The 14,925-nt window shown below is 31.4% G+C and overlaps 5 protein-coding genes across 5 annotated transcripts; 2 read left to right on the top strand and 3 right to left on the bottom strand.

The window, feature by feature from the left end:
• Positions 1–497: 497 nt before the first annotated feature.
• On the bottom strand, positions 498–3,799 carry LOC103577142 (dynein regulatory complex protein 11). Its single transcript, XM_008557664.2, has 9 exons — positions 3,458–3,799; positions 3,007–3,396; positions 2,477–2,933; positions 2,090–2,402; positions 1,726–2,010; positions 1,122–1,654; positions 939–1,031; positions 749–866; positions 498–674 (listed from the first exon to the last, which is right to left on the bottom strand). The coding sequence occupies exons 1-9, from the start codon at positions 3,601–3,603 to the stop codon at positions 565–567; spliced, it is 2,445 nt and encodes an 814-aa protein (XP_008555886.1). The 5' UTR covers positions 3,604–3,799; the 3' UTR covers positions 498–564.
• A 411-nt stretch (positions 3,800–4,210) lies between these two features.
• Positions 4,211–6,545, top strand: LOC103577143 (COP9 signalosome complex subunit 3). The gene is made up of 4 exons (XM_008557665.3): positions 4,211–4,439; positions 4,604–4,864; positions 5,351–6,075; positions 6,147–6,545. The coding sequence occupies exons 1-4, from the start codon at positions 4,385–4,387 to the stop codon at positions 6,438–6,440; spliced, it is 1,335 nt and encodes a 444-aa protein (XP_008555887.1). The 5' UTR covers positions 4,211–4,384; the 3' UTR covers positions 6,441–6,545.
• Positions 6,546–10,720: 4,175 nt separating this feature from the next.
• Positions 10,721–12,353, top strand: LOC103577145 (speckle-type POZ protein-like). Its single transcript, XM_008557669.3, has 2 exons — positions 10,721–11,859; positions 11,966–12,353. The coding sequence occupies exons 1-2, from the start codon at positions 10,836–10,838 to the stop codon at positions 11,968–11,970; spliced, it is 1,029 nt and encodes a 342-aa protein (XP_008555891.1). The 5' UTR covers positions 10,721–10,835; the 3' UTR covers positions 11,971–12,353.
• Positions 12,354–12,914: 561 nt separating this feature from the next.
• Positions 12,915–13,801, bottom strand: LOC103577147 (nicotinamide riboside kinase 2). The gene has a single exon (XM_008557671.2). It carries the CDS (start codon positions 13,574–13,576, stop codon positions 12,947–12,949), a length of 630 nt encoding a protein of 209 aa, XP_008555893.1. The 5' UTR covers positions 13,577–13,801; the 3' UTR covers positions 12,915–12,946.
• A 14-nt stretch (positions 13,802–13,815) lies between these two features.
• Positions 13,816–14,860, bottom strand: LOC103577146 (uncharacterized). The gene is made up of 4 exons (XM_008557670.3): positions 14,666–14,860; positions 14,499–14,579; positions 14,258–14,403; positions 13,816–14,183 (listed from the first exon to the last, which is right to left on the bottom strand). Exons 1-4 carry the CDS (start codon positions 14,727–14,729, stop codon positions 14,064–14,066), a joined length of 411 nt encoding a protein of 136 aa, XP_008555892.1. The 5' UTR covers positions 14,730–14,860; the 3' UTR covers positions 13,816–14,063.
• Between the last annotated feature and the right edge of the window lie 65 nt (positions 14,861–14,925).

Genomic DNA, 14,925 nt, shown 5'->3' with positions numbered 1-14,925 from the left:
TTAAGGAGGAAGTTATTTGGACTCAGTAACTCCCGATTGAGGGAAAGAGGCTTATGACGGATAGTCGACTGTATCTTTTAATTGTTTATAAATAATATAAATTTTTTTAGTAAATAATTTAAAGATTGAGAAATAAAAAAAGAAATTGACCTGAGTTACGGGGCCAAAGATTAAATGATCTTAAACAAATCATTTCTTTATCTCTCAATAGGTCTTTTGTCAAAAGAATATAATGTAATAATAATAATAATGATGGTAGCAATAATGTAAGTTATTTTATTTAAAGAATATAAAATGCCCGAGAGATGTTATGATATCACGTATCATATCACTGACGACACGCGGACTTAATTATTATTTAAATTAATAAAAAAATTTTAATAGCTTCTTTTTTTTGGTAACACGCGGAAATTTTTTTTAAAATCGTGGCAGGATCACTTGATAAACTAACAGAGGTCAGATAATAAACGGAGAGAGCGTGAATTTAGAATAAAAATACATTTTTACGACAGATAGTATAAAAAATTATTTTATAATTCTGAATTAAGTCCATAAATTATGTTATTATTTTTTTCCTTTTTTCTTTTGCTTTTCATTAGCTTCCTCTAGCTTCTGGAGCTCCAGCTCAACGGCGCGCTGCTTTTTGCGACACGTCGGTGTTTTATAATACCAAGCTACGGAATTTAAATATTCATTTATATTTATGAGCGTTAAATTTATTTAATTAGTATATAAATATTTATCGTACTTAGAAAAGCTTCTTCTTCTTCTTTATAGACGGGGTCACGTGTACTTAAAGCGTTTACCAGTTCGACGTGCGTTAACGGCTGGACTCGTAATTGAACCATTCGTTTTGTTGTCATCACCTAGCCACCGAAAATTACAAAAACCAGTAAAATAATTTAATGACAATAAAATGACGTCAAAAAAATAATTACTTCGTTTATTGCCGCAATGACAGTACCGACAGTGAACCCATCGCAAATCTTCGCCATCGCTGATGTATCAAATTGACGGCTAATCCCGGAGTACTGATAATAAATTTCAAATGTCAGTATTTAAAAATAAAATATGACGTAAATACGAATCAAAAAATATGTAAAAATAAATAACGACAGTACTTTGTAGAGCAAATCCTTCCACAGCATTGACATCGATCCATAATCTGGCCGGGGTATATAAATAACTTTATCATAAGTTTGGTACAACAATTTTTGATCACCATCCCAAGGAGAGTTTGATGTGCCAACAATAATTACGCGATCTTCGTTAGTGAAACTTTTAACGAGCTTAGGCAAATCTTTTTTCAGGCGTTTCGGATCCGTTTTGTCGGTCTTGGGAACTTTTTTGACAAAAGGTTTTTCCGCGCCGTCCATAAAAATCACGGATGGCTGAAGCAATCGGGACACCTTTGATATCAAATGAAGAAGCATTATGAGCCCAGATTTTCCTGGATACTTGCCAGCGATGTTGGCTGGAGTGATGTCGAATAGAGTTGCACCTAGTTCGGTGCATATCGCGTGTACGAGCATTTTTTTACCGCTGCCATGTGGTCCGGCTATCAATACTGATCGTACTAGAGGTGACATGAGCTTCACATATTCATTTCCTAGAGGCAAGACGCAGTACTCGGCTACTACTTGTCTTATGTCACCTGCAGAACCATCAGTACTACGAATAAAAGTTTGTTTTATTGATTATCAATTAGTAGCTACTGATGATTACCTATTGTAGGAAGGGGATCTTTTCCTTTTTCCCAAAGATCAAAGTTGGCGTAAGATTTTTCACCTCTGAAGCTATTTAAGTAAACCTCTGGCACCAGTTTGATAATGCCTTGGGTCAATAGTTCCTCAAAGAGCGACTCGGTGGTACGATCAGGCGTCAAGTCTTTTTCTTTCTTGCGTTTATTACGTTTTCCGCTACGGCGCATTCGCTTTTGTGGTTTTTTAGCCCGTTTGCCTTTGTGTCCTTTGTCTCGGTCCAGAGCTGCTTGCAGCGCCTCAATATCATCTGCGACAAAACTTTATCGGTCAGTAAATGCTTGGACGGTCAAGGGTCAAATCAATTGAGTGATAAGTCTGGCACTTACCTCTGAGTGCTTGATCAACCCCAACTCTTACCTCATCCTCGATCTCCCGTGTCTTTTCAGCCAGTATCATATCGTCATAAGGCAGCTGCCAGGGGTTTTTCGACTCGTCTTTGTCCCTCCAAACGTCCTGGTACTCAGTATGCGCTTGAATTAATTCGGGCAGAAAATTCGACGGGACTATTTTTATTCCCGGATCTGATTCGTCTTCTGATTTTTCAGTATCGCTTTCCTTTTTAGATTTTGATTTCTTAGATTTTTTTGATTCTTTTGACGACGACGATTCTTTTGATTTACTCAGTGAGCTCTCAGTGCCCTAATAATAAATTATTAATTATAAAAGATAAGAGAATTGCAATAATTAAGCGTCTGTATAAACAATAAATTCACCTGTCGGCTTAAAATAATCCTCGACCCACCGCTTTCAGCAGACGGCAACTCAGGTATCTTACCAGTCTGCTGAAAATACTCATTAATCCACTGTCTGATATCGTTCCTCATATTTTCCTCCATAATAGCACTTTTTTCCGACTTGACGTACTCCTTTATCTCAACCAATTTATTCTCAAAGATCCGCTGGTACTCAATCTGCTTTGCGTACCTATGCAACTTTATTTTCTCCGCATTCCTGTAGTTGTCTGTAATAACTTGACCAGGCTGTACCATTCCAATTAACAGCATCTCCGCAATTCTTCTCTTTCTCATCCGCCGGCGAGTTATGTAACCGCGCCAGACCTTCTGGATTCTCATCGTAGCCATTATTTCTCTTAGCACATCAACCTGTGCTACGTCAGACTTAATCGTCGACCTTTCCTTCATTTCCCTGATCTCTTTCATAAATTGAAACCTATATCACGCATTAAAATCAGTCATCATCATCAACTTCAAAGTAAAAGCATAAATAAATACCAAACTCCTACCGAATTCGTCCTTGCCGCGCTCTCTCGTGGGTCTGTATCAATCTTACAGCTTCAGGCTCCGTCATCTTCCTCGGCTGAACCACCTCGTCCAGCACACCCGCGTTTCTCAGAACCTCACTGATAAATTTCCGACGCTCAGCTATTTCGTCTTCTCTTTCTCGTCTAAAGTAAATCGGTATCCTCAGCTCCGCTTCCTGCGGTAAAATTCCATACTTGAGCAGTACGTCGTCGTAGTAATTATACTCCGAGAGATCAACTTCCACTAGCTCATGTTTCAGCTCCAATATCCTGCCAAGTGTTGAATCCAAAAGTTTACGCAGCAGAATACGCTTTTGCGGCTGGATAATTTGGTCGTAGCACTGCTCTAATTTATTGCAGCAGACGATATACCTAAAGTATATAAAAAAAATTTTTACTACCCCTTCCATAAATGAATAAATAAAAAAATTACCTGACATATAACTCAGATATATTTTTATGAATTTTTTTTCTGTCTTTTTGCGGCTTAGCGCCTTGTAAATTTGAATCAGTCTGGATTATTTCTTCAAGACACAGTTCAGTATCCTTCCAAATTTCATTATACGTCGCATTGGACATTTTTAATTTTTATTACAATTTATTATTGCGCTTCAATTATTAAACACTCAGTAATTGTTGGGCAATAAAAATAACAGCAATTGTTGCCATAGTAACAAGTGACAGATTTTAAATTTGTTCCCTCCAGCTTCGATATTTCCATAGCTCGATAATCGATTGTCAAAATAACCAAGTTCATGTCAGTGTTAAAATGAAAAATCCTAAAGTTAACAATTCAAAAGTTTCGAATTTTTTTCAAGAAAATTAATTACTTACAAAAAAAATAAAACTAAAAATATAGACTTTTAAAAAATTTTAAAAACTACTGGTGTAATTTTTTTAAATATTTTTTTTTTTTATAATTTATCATTTTTAAAACAATCTGACAGTTGTCAATTTTTTAAATTTTTAAATAAATGGATTAAATATAAATCGAATAAAATTTAAAAAATGCGCATTTATAAAATTTGAAAATCAGTGTGTGCATTTTTAAAATTCTTATATTTTAAATTATTTAATTCGTTTATTTGTAATTTAAAATTTGTCTCATTTCTGCTACATTCACACTCATGTGTCAAAAGTGACATCTGGCGCATCTGACTACTACTGTACCCCAAACCCTGAAGTGAGCAGCAAAAAAAAGAACATCATTTGTGGATTGTGGGTCCGGTAAATTTTGCTCAAGTGGCCTTGATGTACTTGCCGTTGCTGCGATAGTTTATTTGTTTTTTTTTTGTAAATAAATAATTTTGAAATAATAATATAGATAAGTTGTGGTGATGAGCAATAGACAACACTGACAATGGCTTCGGCACTGGAGGTGTTTGTAAATAACGTCCAGACACTTTCTACCCAAGGTTAATTATTTTTTTCACTAGCATCCACATTTATTATAACCTATAAATCTCCACACTTGTTCTTTAAAAACTTTTTATATTTTTAATTATTATTGTTATGTAATACTCTTAACAAATAATTATTTTTTATTGATAATTAATTGTAATTATTTTTTGTTACCCAGGTAATTACCGAGAATTATGCGAAATAATTGGAAAATCATCGGAAATATTGTTGAAGAATGCCGCGCTTCTAGATAACGTACTTGAGACACTTGACCTGCAGCAGCATTCTCTAGGAATACTTGCTGTGCTATGTGTCAAGTTCAACTTATCATCCTCTAGTGGACATGCTAATTCAGATGCCAATAAATTACTTTTTACTCAAGCCCAAGAATTTATTATTGGGTGTAATGGCGAGCAAGTGAGATTTGCACCCGAATCTTGTTAGTATTTTAATTTAATTTTATTTTTAAATTCGGGGTGACTACAATCCGATAATGACCAGGGAATTTAATGCAACCGGGAAATATGAATATGTCAGAGAATATCGCAAAGTATCCGGGAATTTAATTGCGACAGTTCAAAATTTTGGAATTAATAAATAAAATTCAAAAAATACATTTTTAGTTAATTGAAAAATCAGCGCGCATTTTTTTAAATTTCACTATTTTAAATTTATAAATTGTCACACATCTGCTACATTTAAATTCATAAATTACAGGATCTTTAAAAATTCAAAACTTTTAACAAAAAAAAAATCGTAGCTTCAAGTATCTAGTTTTCAGGTCTGGTCAAATGAAAAACGTGAAAAATTTAACTAGAAAACCGGGAAATGTCAGGGAATTTTGAAATAATTTAATTGTGGTCATCCCTTAAAAACAATTAATGATGAGTAATTTATTAACTTATATTTAATATTAATAATTTAGATGCTGATTTGTGTCACCTGCTTACACAATCATTAGTCGAAATGCAAACGCCAATGCGCGGAATAGAACTTCTGCAACGTGCGATCCGTAAAATCCAATTATTTGACAGCCAGTTGACGTCAATACACGCGGACCTCTGTCAGCTGTGCCTGTTATCAAAATGTTTCAAACCGGCACTAGAATTCCTCAACACGGACATCACCGGCGTGGGTCAGGAAGGCGGTCAATTTGATTCAAAATATTTTCTCCTGTACTATTACTACGGCGGCATGATTTACACGGCGTTAAAAAACTACGACAGGGCGTTGTATTTTTTCGAGGTGTGTGTGACAATACCGGCGATGGCTGTGAGCCATATTATGCTGGAGGCGTACAAAAAGTTTATCCTCGTGTCACTGATACTCCACGGGAAAATAGTCAACATACCCAAGTACGCGAGTCAAGTGCTGATACGTTTTATCAGGCCATTGAGTCAACCATACGGCGAACTTGCTACCGCGTATTCCACCAACAGCTGCGAGGAAGTCCAAGGAGTTATTAATAAATATCGTGAAGTATTTGTCAGAGATCATAATCTTGGTCTTGTTAAACAAGTACTTAGTTATTTATACAAGAAAAATATCCAAAGACTGACCAAAACATTTTTGACACTCAGTCTTAGTGATGTTGCAAGTCGGGTACAGCTTCCTGGTCCCGCTGATGCTGAAAAATATATTCTAAATATGGTAAATAAATTTTAAAAACTACACTTGACTATTCGTTATAAGCCTGGTCTGATAATTATTATAATGTTTAGATTGAAGATGGGGAAATATACGCGACGATCAATCAAAAAGATGGAATGGTAGTGTTCCATGATGATCCAGAAAAGTATAATTCGCCTCGTATGCTTGCTAAACTGGAACAAGAAATGGCTGCGTGTGCTGAGCTTGATAAGCGAGTACTTGCTATGGAAGAGGAAGTAATTGTCACGCCTCAGTATGTTCGTAAAGCATGTGGGCAAAATGATCCGGATGATACCGCTGGCGCACCGGCTACCAATGTCACAAATGCCCAAGTTCAACCTAAACTAAATACTTACTCTATGTAACATACGTCGTGCTATCTTTACTTTATTATTAATTACAATTATTATTAATTATTAAAAAAAACCAACAAATACAACAACAAGTCCCGTCATTTAGAAGCCGCATAATTTATTGATTTAAATTTTTCTCCCTCGTTAAACTTTATAAAAATTTTCATAAAAAAAAAAAAAAATTAAAAATTATTTGTCTTTGTTTTATTTATTACTATTATAAGTAGTTAATATTGTGTAGAATTACAGCTACGTTTACTCATGTCTATTTCAATAATAATTAGCCAAGTTAATTACAGTTACAAGGATATAAATGTTTGTTATTATTTCATGATTATTACGATTATAAAACTTTCAGCTGATTTATCAACTTTCAAGTACTGAGACAACGAAATTATAAAATTAAAATTTATCACCTTGTTGAAATTTTTTTTTTTTTTTTAATTGCAATAGTAAAGAATGATCCTGAAGTTAACAGACAATTGATAATTTTCGGATTTTTTCAACAAATCATCAAATTCAAAGGATTACTAAACGTCGGCTAACTTCCGTATTATGTAAAAAGATTAAGTGTGAGTGTAGCGAATATGAAACAACTTATAATTTCTAAATAAATAAAATAATGAAATTTAAAAAAATGCGCTTACTGATTTTTTATTTATCTAAATGCGTATTTTAAAATTTTCACTCGTACATTTCATTTATTTATTATAAAATTTTAAGACCCGCCAATTGTCAGCTACATTACACTCTTATAATAACAAACATATTTATATAACTGTAGCTGTGATTAAATTAACCAATTGCGTATAATCTAAATGCTCAACGACGGATAAGCTTCAGACGTTAATTTTGAATAAGTTAATTTGATTCTCAAATACCTAAGAAGAAAGATACAGTAGCTTGTAAGTTTTTATGTGAATTTAATACGCGTAATTGTTTACAATCGCGACACCGAAGATAAAAAGGATAAATAACTGACAAAAAAATATACTTATTAAATTTTATTTTAAATAAACAATCACATTATTTTCGAAATGTCATCAAGAATTCGCTGGAGAATCTTTTCCTTACTCGTTGTCCCGTCAATGAAATTTATTTCACTAAACAATTTCTTGTCTTTCTCTATTTCCTTGAGGTATTTTTCGTATTCAGGCCAGATGACTTTATCAAAGTATCCTGGAACATCAGGTGGATTGTAGACACGATGCCGACGTCTATCCCAACACAGTTGTCTGGTTATTGTTAAGAAGTACTCAAGATTACTCAAGCCTAATAGAAAATCTCATTTCCAGGAATTCTTGAATTTATATGCTTAAATGCGCCGAAAAATAGGATATTTAAAGAAAAAAAAAGTTTAAGAATATGCATTTTTTATGGTCAAAAATAAGTGAGGCTGCGATTGTCAACAATTACCACATCTTCTTTTAATAATGTAGACAATAATAATAATAATAATAATGACTAAAATATATTTGATTTTAATATTGAATTCCACGAAATATTAGATTTTATAATCGGATTAGTTCTACTTTATGTATTGTTCGATTACAAACGCACTTACAAATTTAATACAATTTTTCAACAATACGAGGTAGCGTAAAATTTAATATACCTTTAGTTCTAATCATGGAGCAGTTTGAGTTAAGACGTTTTGTACTTCGAGTATCAAGAAACTCAAGAATTAAGCGTCTTCATAATTTATCTGCACGAAATCTCGCAGAAAACAGAGATATTGTTTATTTAAAATTAAGATTCCTAAAACGTAGAAGGAACAAGAATCTATATTGCATAATTAAGACTATACACCGTGATTTTCGGAATCGTATCGCAATCGAATTCGGGTTTCGGTGGAATCGTTTAAATCTTGAAAGGAAGGAATATGTTCTGTCTGGCAACGATCGTTTAGTCGTTTGTGATTTAAACCAAGTGGAAAAAATGTTCTTCGTTAATCGTTTTCTGTATATACAAGTTGTAGTGAAATACGTCCTAGAAAGTAAGTAATTTTTTTTTTTTTTTTTTTTTTTTCTTTTCAACAATGAATATAAAAAACAATTGACCCAGTGGGACAACTCCAAAACTTCCTCCCATTTTGGAGCTCGGGAAGCTCTCGAAATCATTGTTGGTAACCGTTCGGTACCGATAGAATTGAAACATATTTGAAAGTTTTAAAAGTTTTCAGTTCTCAATAGCTTTTCATTCTCAATAAAATTTGATATCTATAAGATAAATAAATAAAATACCTAGTACCTGACCAGGGAACTAGTACTCGATCACTCCATGTATTTGAATATCTATATTTATTCAAATTTAGTACATATAGATATAAAAATACATGAGCGATCGGGTACTCGTACTCTGATCGGGTATTGGGTCTCTTACCTTACTTAATTGTAAATACATTTTTTACCTAATTGTTTTCTTATCTTTACTTTCCGTGATGTTATATAATAAATATTTATTTTTTTTTTCTTTTTTAGATGACGAATGAAAACGAAGATGACCTGAGAGACGTTTACTAACAACCTTCACAATTTTTGTAATTATTTTTCTTAATTAATTTTCTAATTTTTATATTTGTATTATCACAGAAAGAAAAAAAAATGGGAAATTTTTCTATGCTAGCATAGTTATTTTTACTATTTTACTACTATCTAACGTAGTAAAAATAACTATTTTGATATTGATCAATTTTGCTTTTAAATTTTCTTGCATTTGTAGCGTTGGCTGCATTTTCGTTCGGATCTCTCTTATGCACCCAACGCAGTAGCGTAATCTTGGCGCGAAATTTGAAAACTGAAATGTAATAATGTTATTGAAATTTATTTGTGTCAACGATTATATTAATTTGACCAAAAAATATGCTATAAATTTATGATTTTTCACTAATAATTTGTTAATTATTCTTATTACTTGCACGGTAAATTTGAATATTCAAAATAAATTATTAGAAATTAAAGATAAATTAAAAATCATTTGTCAAAATACAATGGCGGCAGAATATGGTAGAAAAATATTTTAAATATTAAAAAAAAAAACACGTAATAGTCTTAACTAACCTTGGCGGAGAAATAATGTGCAGAAGCGTATCTTTATTATCAGAGATCTTTATTATCTTTACGTTTCATTTAATTATAATTTTAATTATTATTGATAAAGATCTCTGTTTTTAAAATAGATTTTAATTAGCAAAAAAACCTGTCAAACATAACTGCTTCCGATAAAGAAGTCTTTTTAGAATTCAATTGGTAACATTTCAGTATTAAATATTGATTTCGAACAAATTCCATTTTGATGCAAAATAATATTCATACTATTCATTCTCGATTCAAATATATTTCTTCATTATATATTTTCAAGAGTTTATAATTTCAAAAACTAAATATTTCGAAGTTTTTTTAATGTGAATTTTTTTTTATATTCTATGAAATTGTATTTTAAGGGATTTTTTTTTTTCGAATTTATTTCGGATTGCAGAAATTTTTTATTTTTAAAATTTTACTTCAAATTTATTCTATCTTGATACAATATCTTATTCAAACATTTTTTTCGATGTTTTTTTTTCGGTACTTTCTATTCTTTTCAAATTAGTAACTCCGATGCATTCTCCTGTTGAATTTCTTCTCATTTAAAATTGTTTTTACTTTTTAATTTGTACTTTCATAGAAATTACGTATAGCATATATTTCACTTGGGAACGTCTCTTGCTTCCATTTCGAAGTATGAAATTTTCATATGGTCATTTATATTTAAAATAATAACAAATAAAATACTTTGTTTGTGTTTAATAATTTTTTATTTAAACTTTTCAGTAAAAAACAGTTCAGAAAAAAAAATATTTTCTCAATAAATGGAGTATTGTATTTAATTAATTATTTTTTTTTTTTGTGATAAATCGATTATTTCATCGCAACTTTAAAGTTGTAGAATCGTTTAAATAAAAATCGATTGTTAAAATCGATTATTTTTTTAATTTTTCAGTGTAAAATTTTGATCTATAAAATTATAAATAGATACATATCTAACTTTAATAATTTCGCTTAAGTTGTTTATCATTTGTTTGCCTGTATTAGTCAAACAATTTTTATAATGTTTGAGTTAATGATTTTGAAAAACAAATTGTATTTTTAATTAATTAATTTTACAAAAAATCGATGTTTAAAAATCGTTTTCAAAAAAAATAATCGATTTTTTTCAATTAATCGAAAAGCCTACAATCGATTTATAAAAATCGACAATCAAAACGAAAACATCGGTTGTTCGATTAATCGATTTTGATTGCGCATCACTGCGCATCACTACTCCACAATTCTCATGAGCCACTAGTCAGAGTCGAGTTGATAGAATAAAATAAAATTGTTTTGTGTTAATTTAATATTATAATACTATCACCATATTGTCGTTACAATGCCTTTAAAAAAAATCGAAAATAATATTCATCAAACTTACGATACTTGGATAATAAAAAATTTAAGCAACGCAATGGCAAACTATTTAAAGACTCCTGTAACTCGTGAATTTTTATCAGAGCTTGAAGGTAATATAATCAAGTGGCGTGTGGTATTAGAAAATCGGGAAAAAAATTCTGGTGAAATACAGATACTATTTTACGCCGTTAATCAAACAGAGGTAAAAAAAAATGTTACTTGTAACTTTTACATTGTTGATGCAGATGAAAATCTTATTTTTATTGCACGAAAAAATAAAATAATTGAGGACACTTTCCATACAGTTTGTGGAAGATTTTTTACGAAACATAGTTCTTTTCCAATTAGAAAAACAGATAAAACAGCTCCAAATGATACATTAACATTGCGCATTGAACTAATCACTTATTTGGATGATAATCCTACATTTCCCTTTGCGTGGGCAGGATATCATGTCGCCATAGAGGACAACTTACCGCAAACTTTTTTGGAGTTGTATGATGAGCACCGTAAAGACAATGGTGATATCAATATACAGGTGAAGGATATTCAATTTAAAGTCCATAGAGTAGTTTTAGAAAGACGATGTCCTCTGTTGTATGAAGATGTTGCTCGTCATCAACAAACACCTGAAGGTACTGAGTTTAATATTATGGACATCGATCCAGATATATTTAAAAGACTATTAGAATTTCTCTACACCGGTAAGATCAATGATTTGGATGATCATTCAGAGTATTTGCTTGAGGCTGCTGATAGATATAAATTAAAAAGACTGAAACAATTGTGCGAAAAATCACTCATTGACAACTATCTCACCGCTGATAATTATATAGAGGTTGGAGATTTAGCTATTCGTTGTCACGCCTCTCAATTAAAAATGAACGTCCTTAATTTTAAAAATTGTGCATTACCGTGGCCCGAGGACGTAATTGTTCTAAACGATACTTCGGTTGTAACATTCCACTGTGGCGTGCCAGAGTGGTTTTGGAAATCAAAAAAGGGTATGCGTATACTTTCTTAATTATTTCAAAACTCAAAAGTTTGTGTTTTACTCGATCTAAATATATTCATTTTTATAAATGAATAAATAAATTTTTATTTTTTCAGTTTAGAGCAACCTGCAACTTATATGAGCAACCTGTAACTTATATGCTCCTAGAAGTGATACATGAGATCAATTATATACAGTACAGTTCGATTTTGTGTAAGGCTCTAGTGATCGATAAATTCACATTTTACCGATTACTAGATCCTCATTCCACGCCTAACGATCAAAGACCTTATAATTTATTAGAACTCGACGCGTGGCTAAGTGGTTACCCGACCAAGTAGCAATCCTGCTCGATGCTACTTATCTTTAGTAATCGCCCAAGCCACGCGGGTGCCGAACAACTACCTCAGTCGCTTACTGTATTATTATTATTATTACTATCATTGTCTTGAGTTGTCAAAGAAATAATTAAATAAACAATAAAATTATTATGATTATATAATACTCAGTACAAATAATAATTTATTATTAATAATCAATTATAATTATTTTTTTTTTGCTTAATTAATTACCACAAATAATGCGAAATAATTAAAAAATAATCAGAAATATTGTTGAAGAATGCCGCGTTAATGTAAAGTGATGACTGTGAGTGTAGCGAATATGAAACAACTTATAATTTCTAAATAAATAAAATAATGAAATTTAAAAAAATGCGCTTACTGATTTTTTATTTATCTAAATGCGTATTTTAAAATTTTCACTCGTACATTTCATTTATTTATTATAAAATTTTAAGACCCGCCAATTGTCAGCTACATTACACTCTTATAATAACAAACATATTTATATAACTGTAGCTGTGATTAAATTAACCAATTGCGTATAATCTAAATGCTCAACGACGGATAAGCTTCAAACGTTAATTTTGAATAAGTTAATTTGATTCTCAAATACCTAAGAAGAAAGATACAGTAGCTTGTAAGTTTTTATGTGAATTTAATACGCGTAATTGTTTATAATTGCGACACCGAAGATAAAAAGAATAAATAACTGACAAAAAAATATACTTATTAAATTTTATTTTAAATAAACAATCACATTATTTTCGAAATGTCATCGAGAACTCGCTGGAGAATCTTTTCCTTACTCGTTGTCCCGTCAATGAAATTTATTTCACTAAACAGTTTCTTGTCTTTCTCTATTTCCTTGAGGTATTTTTCGTATTCAGGCCAGATGACTTTATCGAAGTATCCTGGAACATCAGGCGGATTGTAGACACGATGCCGACGTCTCTCCCAACACAGTTGTTTCGTTATTGTTAAGAAATACTTAAGATTACACAAGTCAGCGATAGGTTTATAGTTAAATATTAAGAATCCGTCGATGATAAGAATGCGGGTATCTAAATTTTTTATTTCGTTTTTATTACAACTACTAGCTGATGGTTTACTATCAGGTTCGTTTAATTTAGCAGCTACATTGGTACCAGACACAACTTTCATTACATCTCTATACATGCGATTCATATCCAAACTCGTAAGAATGTCCCAATTGTGATGATTCAATTCTGGAATGTGAGTGTGCCTCGGATCGTCTTCAGGAAAAAAATACGAGTCTTGATTAATCAACCGGCTGTTTTTTAAAACTTCATTTAGTTTTTTTGATAGCGTGGTCTTGCCACTACAAGTTGCGCCTCCAACCCCGATCACCAACCACCTAGCCATTTTTTCCACCAAATAAATACTCGAGTTTTAAATAAGTTGAATCAATGCGCGATTTAAAAATTTTAATTTAAACTACTGACAAGTCGAGCTGGTTGCGGCAAGCGATAAATTATATCGCAATCATTATCTATAATTATATAAATATTCTACTTGTTATCTTGAGTGATTTTGCAATGAAGATGTGCAACAAATTACAGATGATTTAAATATTCATTTGATACGGGAGCGTTTTTATTCAGATTTTTTCGATGGAAATATTTGAGGGCTGAGATGATAGCAAGTGAATGCAATGAGACCGCCGATAAAACCCAGACCTATGACTGCTGGTACCATCAAGGCAATATCATGAGAATAGAATAACGATTGCAGACGACTGTCATCAATAAATGGCAGGCCAAGCACCCAAATAGTGTAGTAAATAAAAAAAAATGACGTTATAATTAATATTAATTTTCCCTTCTCCCGGTCACTGTTCAGCATCGCAGCTTTATCCCATGAACTCAGCTTCAAATTTAGCGAAATCTTCTTCAGTAAATGCGGTGGGCTCTTCTTCTTTAGGCTTCTCTGCTTCTAAAACTGGACGTTTCTTCACTGCGCGTTCAAATAACTAAAATAATATATTATTAAATTAATGAATTAAATTATAATTGAATAGAAATTTAATTTAATATAAAAAAAAACCTTCGCAGCTGTATCGGAATCAACGGAATAATTGCTGAGTAACAATAATTTTTCAATGTTATCTTCAGTAGGATCTTTTTTATCAGCTAATTTTTTTCGCGCTTCGTGTACAGTCAGTTTGCGATTATGCGTGAAAATAATTGACCCTGCAATTAAATGACGAATATAAATAAATAAAACTTAAAGGTTAGGGTCAACCTGGTATAGATTTATATAAAAATAAATAAAAACTATAAAATACCTGATTTATTTTTTTTGCTAACGCGATGATTTGCAGGAATTAGATTTGAAATGTCACCAGACTTCTTCTTCTTTTTTTTATCTAGAAAAAATAAATAAAATGATTATTTGTTTATGTCCATTATAACCTAAAGATTTAAAATATTAATTAAATAAATGAATAATTACCTTTTTTTATGTCATCATTTATATTTATTAATTCCAAACTCGCGCGGACAAGTGATTTTGTCATTTTACAGCAAATCTATACGTTATTTATTTTGTTTTGATATTTAAAAAAAAAATAGACATTTGTTGAATTTAATACTATTTACATACATGTGGAACCATGACACACAGTACAAATTAACCTCATTTACTCATTGATTAAAAATAAAAAGCGGCGACATTTATGAAAAAAGGCGGGATATTTAAAAATAATTTTAAAT

This window comes from Microplitis demolitor, chromosome 5 (assembly GCF_026212275.2).
Source record: "Microplitis demolitor isolate Queensland-Clemson2020A chromosome 5, iyMicDemo2.1a, whole genome shotgun sequence".
NCBI lineage: Eukaryota > Metazoa > Arthropoda > Insecta > Hymenoptera > Braconidae > Microplitis > Microplitis demolitor.
The sequence above is the reverse complement of the archived record's forward strand: the minus strand, read 5'-3'. Positions and strand labels throughout refer to the sequence as shown.

What these genes read in the sequence shown, in the direction of transcription:
- LOC103577143 (XM_008557665.3), top strand. Translation starts at nt 4,385, where the DNA reads ATGGCTTCGGCACTGGAGGTGTTTGTAAATAACGTCCAGACACTTTCT. An exon ending in CCAGACACTTTCTACCCAAG is followed by an intron (nt 4,440 to 4,603) that starts GTTAATTATTTT and finishes TTTGTTACCCAG; the next exon opens with GTAATTACCGAGAATTATGC. An exon ending in AAAAATATATTCTAAATATG is followed by an intron (nt 6,076 to 6,146) that starts GTAAATAAATTT and finishes TATAATGTTTAG; the next exon opens with ATTGAAGATGGGGAAATATA.
- LOC103577142 (XM_008557664.2), bottom strand. Translation starts at nt 3,603, where the DNA reads ATGTCCAATGCGACGTATAATGAAATTTGGAAGGATACTGAACTGTGT. An exon ending in ATATCTGAGTTATATGTCAG is followed by an intron (nt 3,397 to 3,457) that starts GTAATTTTTTTA and finishes TATATACTTTAG; the next exon opens with GTATATCGTCTGCTGCAATA. An exon ending in GCGCGGCAAGGACGAATTCG is followed by an intron (nt 2,934 to 3,006) that starts GTAGGAGTTTGG and finishes TGCGTGATATAG; the next exon opens with GTTTCAATTTATGAAAGAGA.
- LOC103577145 (XM_008557669.3), top strand. Translation starts at nt 10,836, where the DNA reads ATGCCTTTAAAAAAAATCGAAAATAATATTCATCAAACTTACGATACT.
- LOC103577147 (XM_008557671.2), bottom strand. Translation starts at nt 13,576, where the DNA reads ATGGCTAGGTGGTTGGTGATCGGGGTTGGAGGCGCAACTTGTAGTGGC.
- LOC103577146 (XM_008557670.3), bottom strand. Translation starts at nt 14,729, where the DNA reads ATGACAAAATCACTTGTCCGCGCGAGTTTGGAATTAATAAATATAAAT. An exon ending in AAATGATGACATAAAAAAAG is followed by an intron (nt 14,580 to 14,665) that starts GTAATTATTCAT and finishes TATTTTTTCTAG; the next exon opens with ATAAAAAAAAGAAGAAGAAG. An exon ending in ATTCCGATACAGCTGCGAAG is followed by an intron (nt 14,184 to 14,257) that starts GTTTTTTTTTAT and finishes ATATTATTTTAG; the next exon opens with TTATTTGAACGCGCAGTGAA.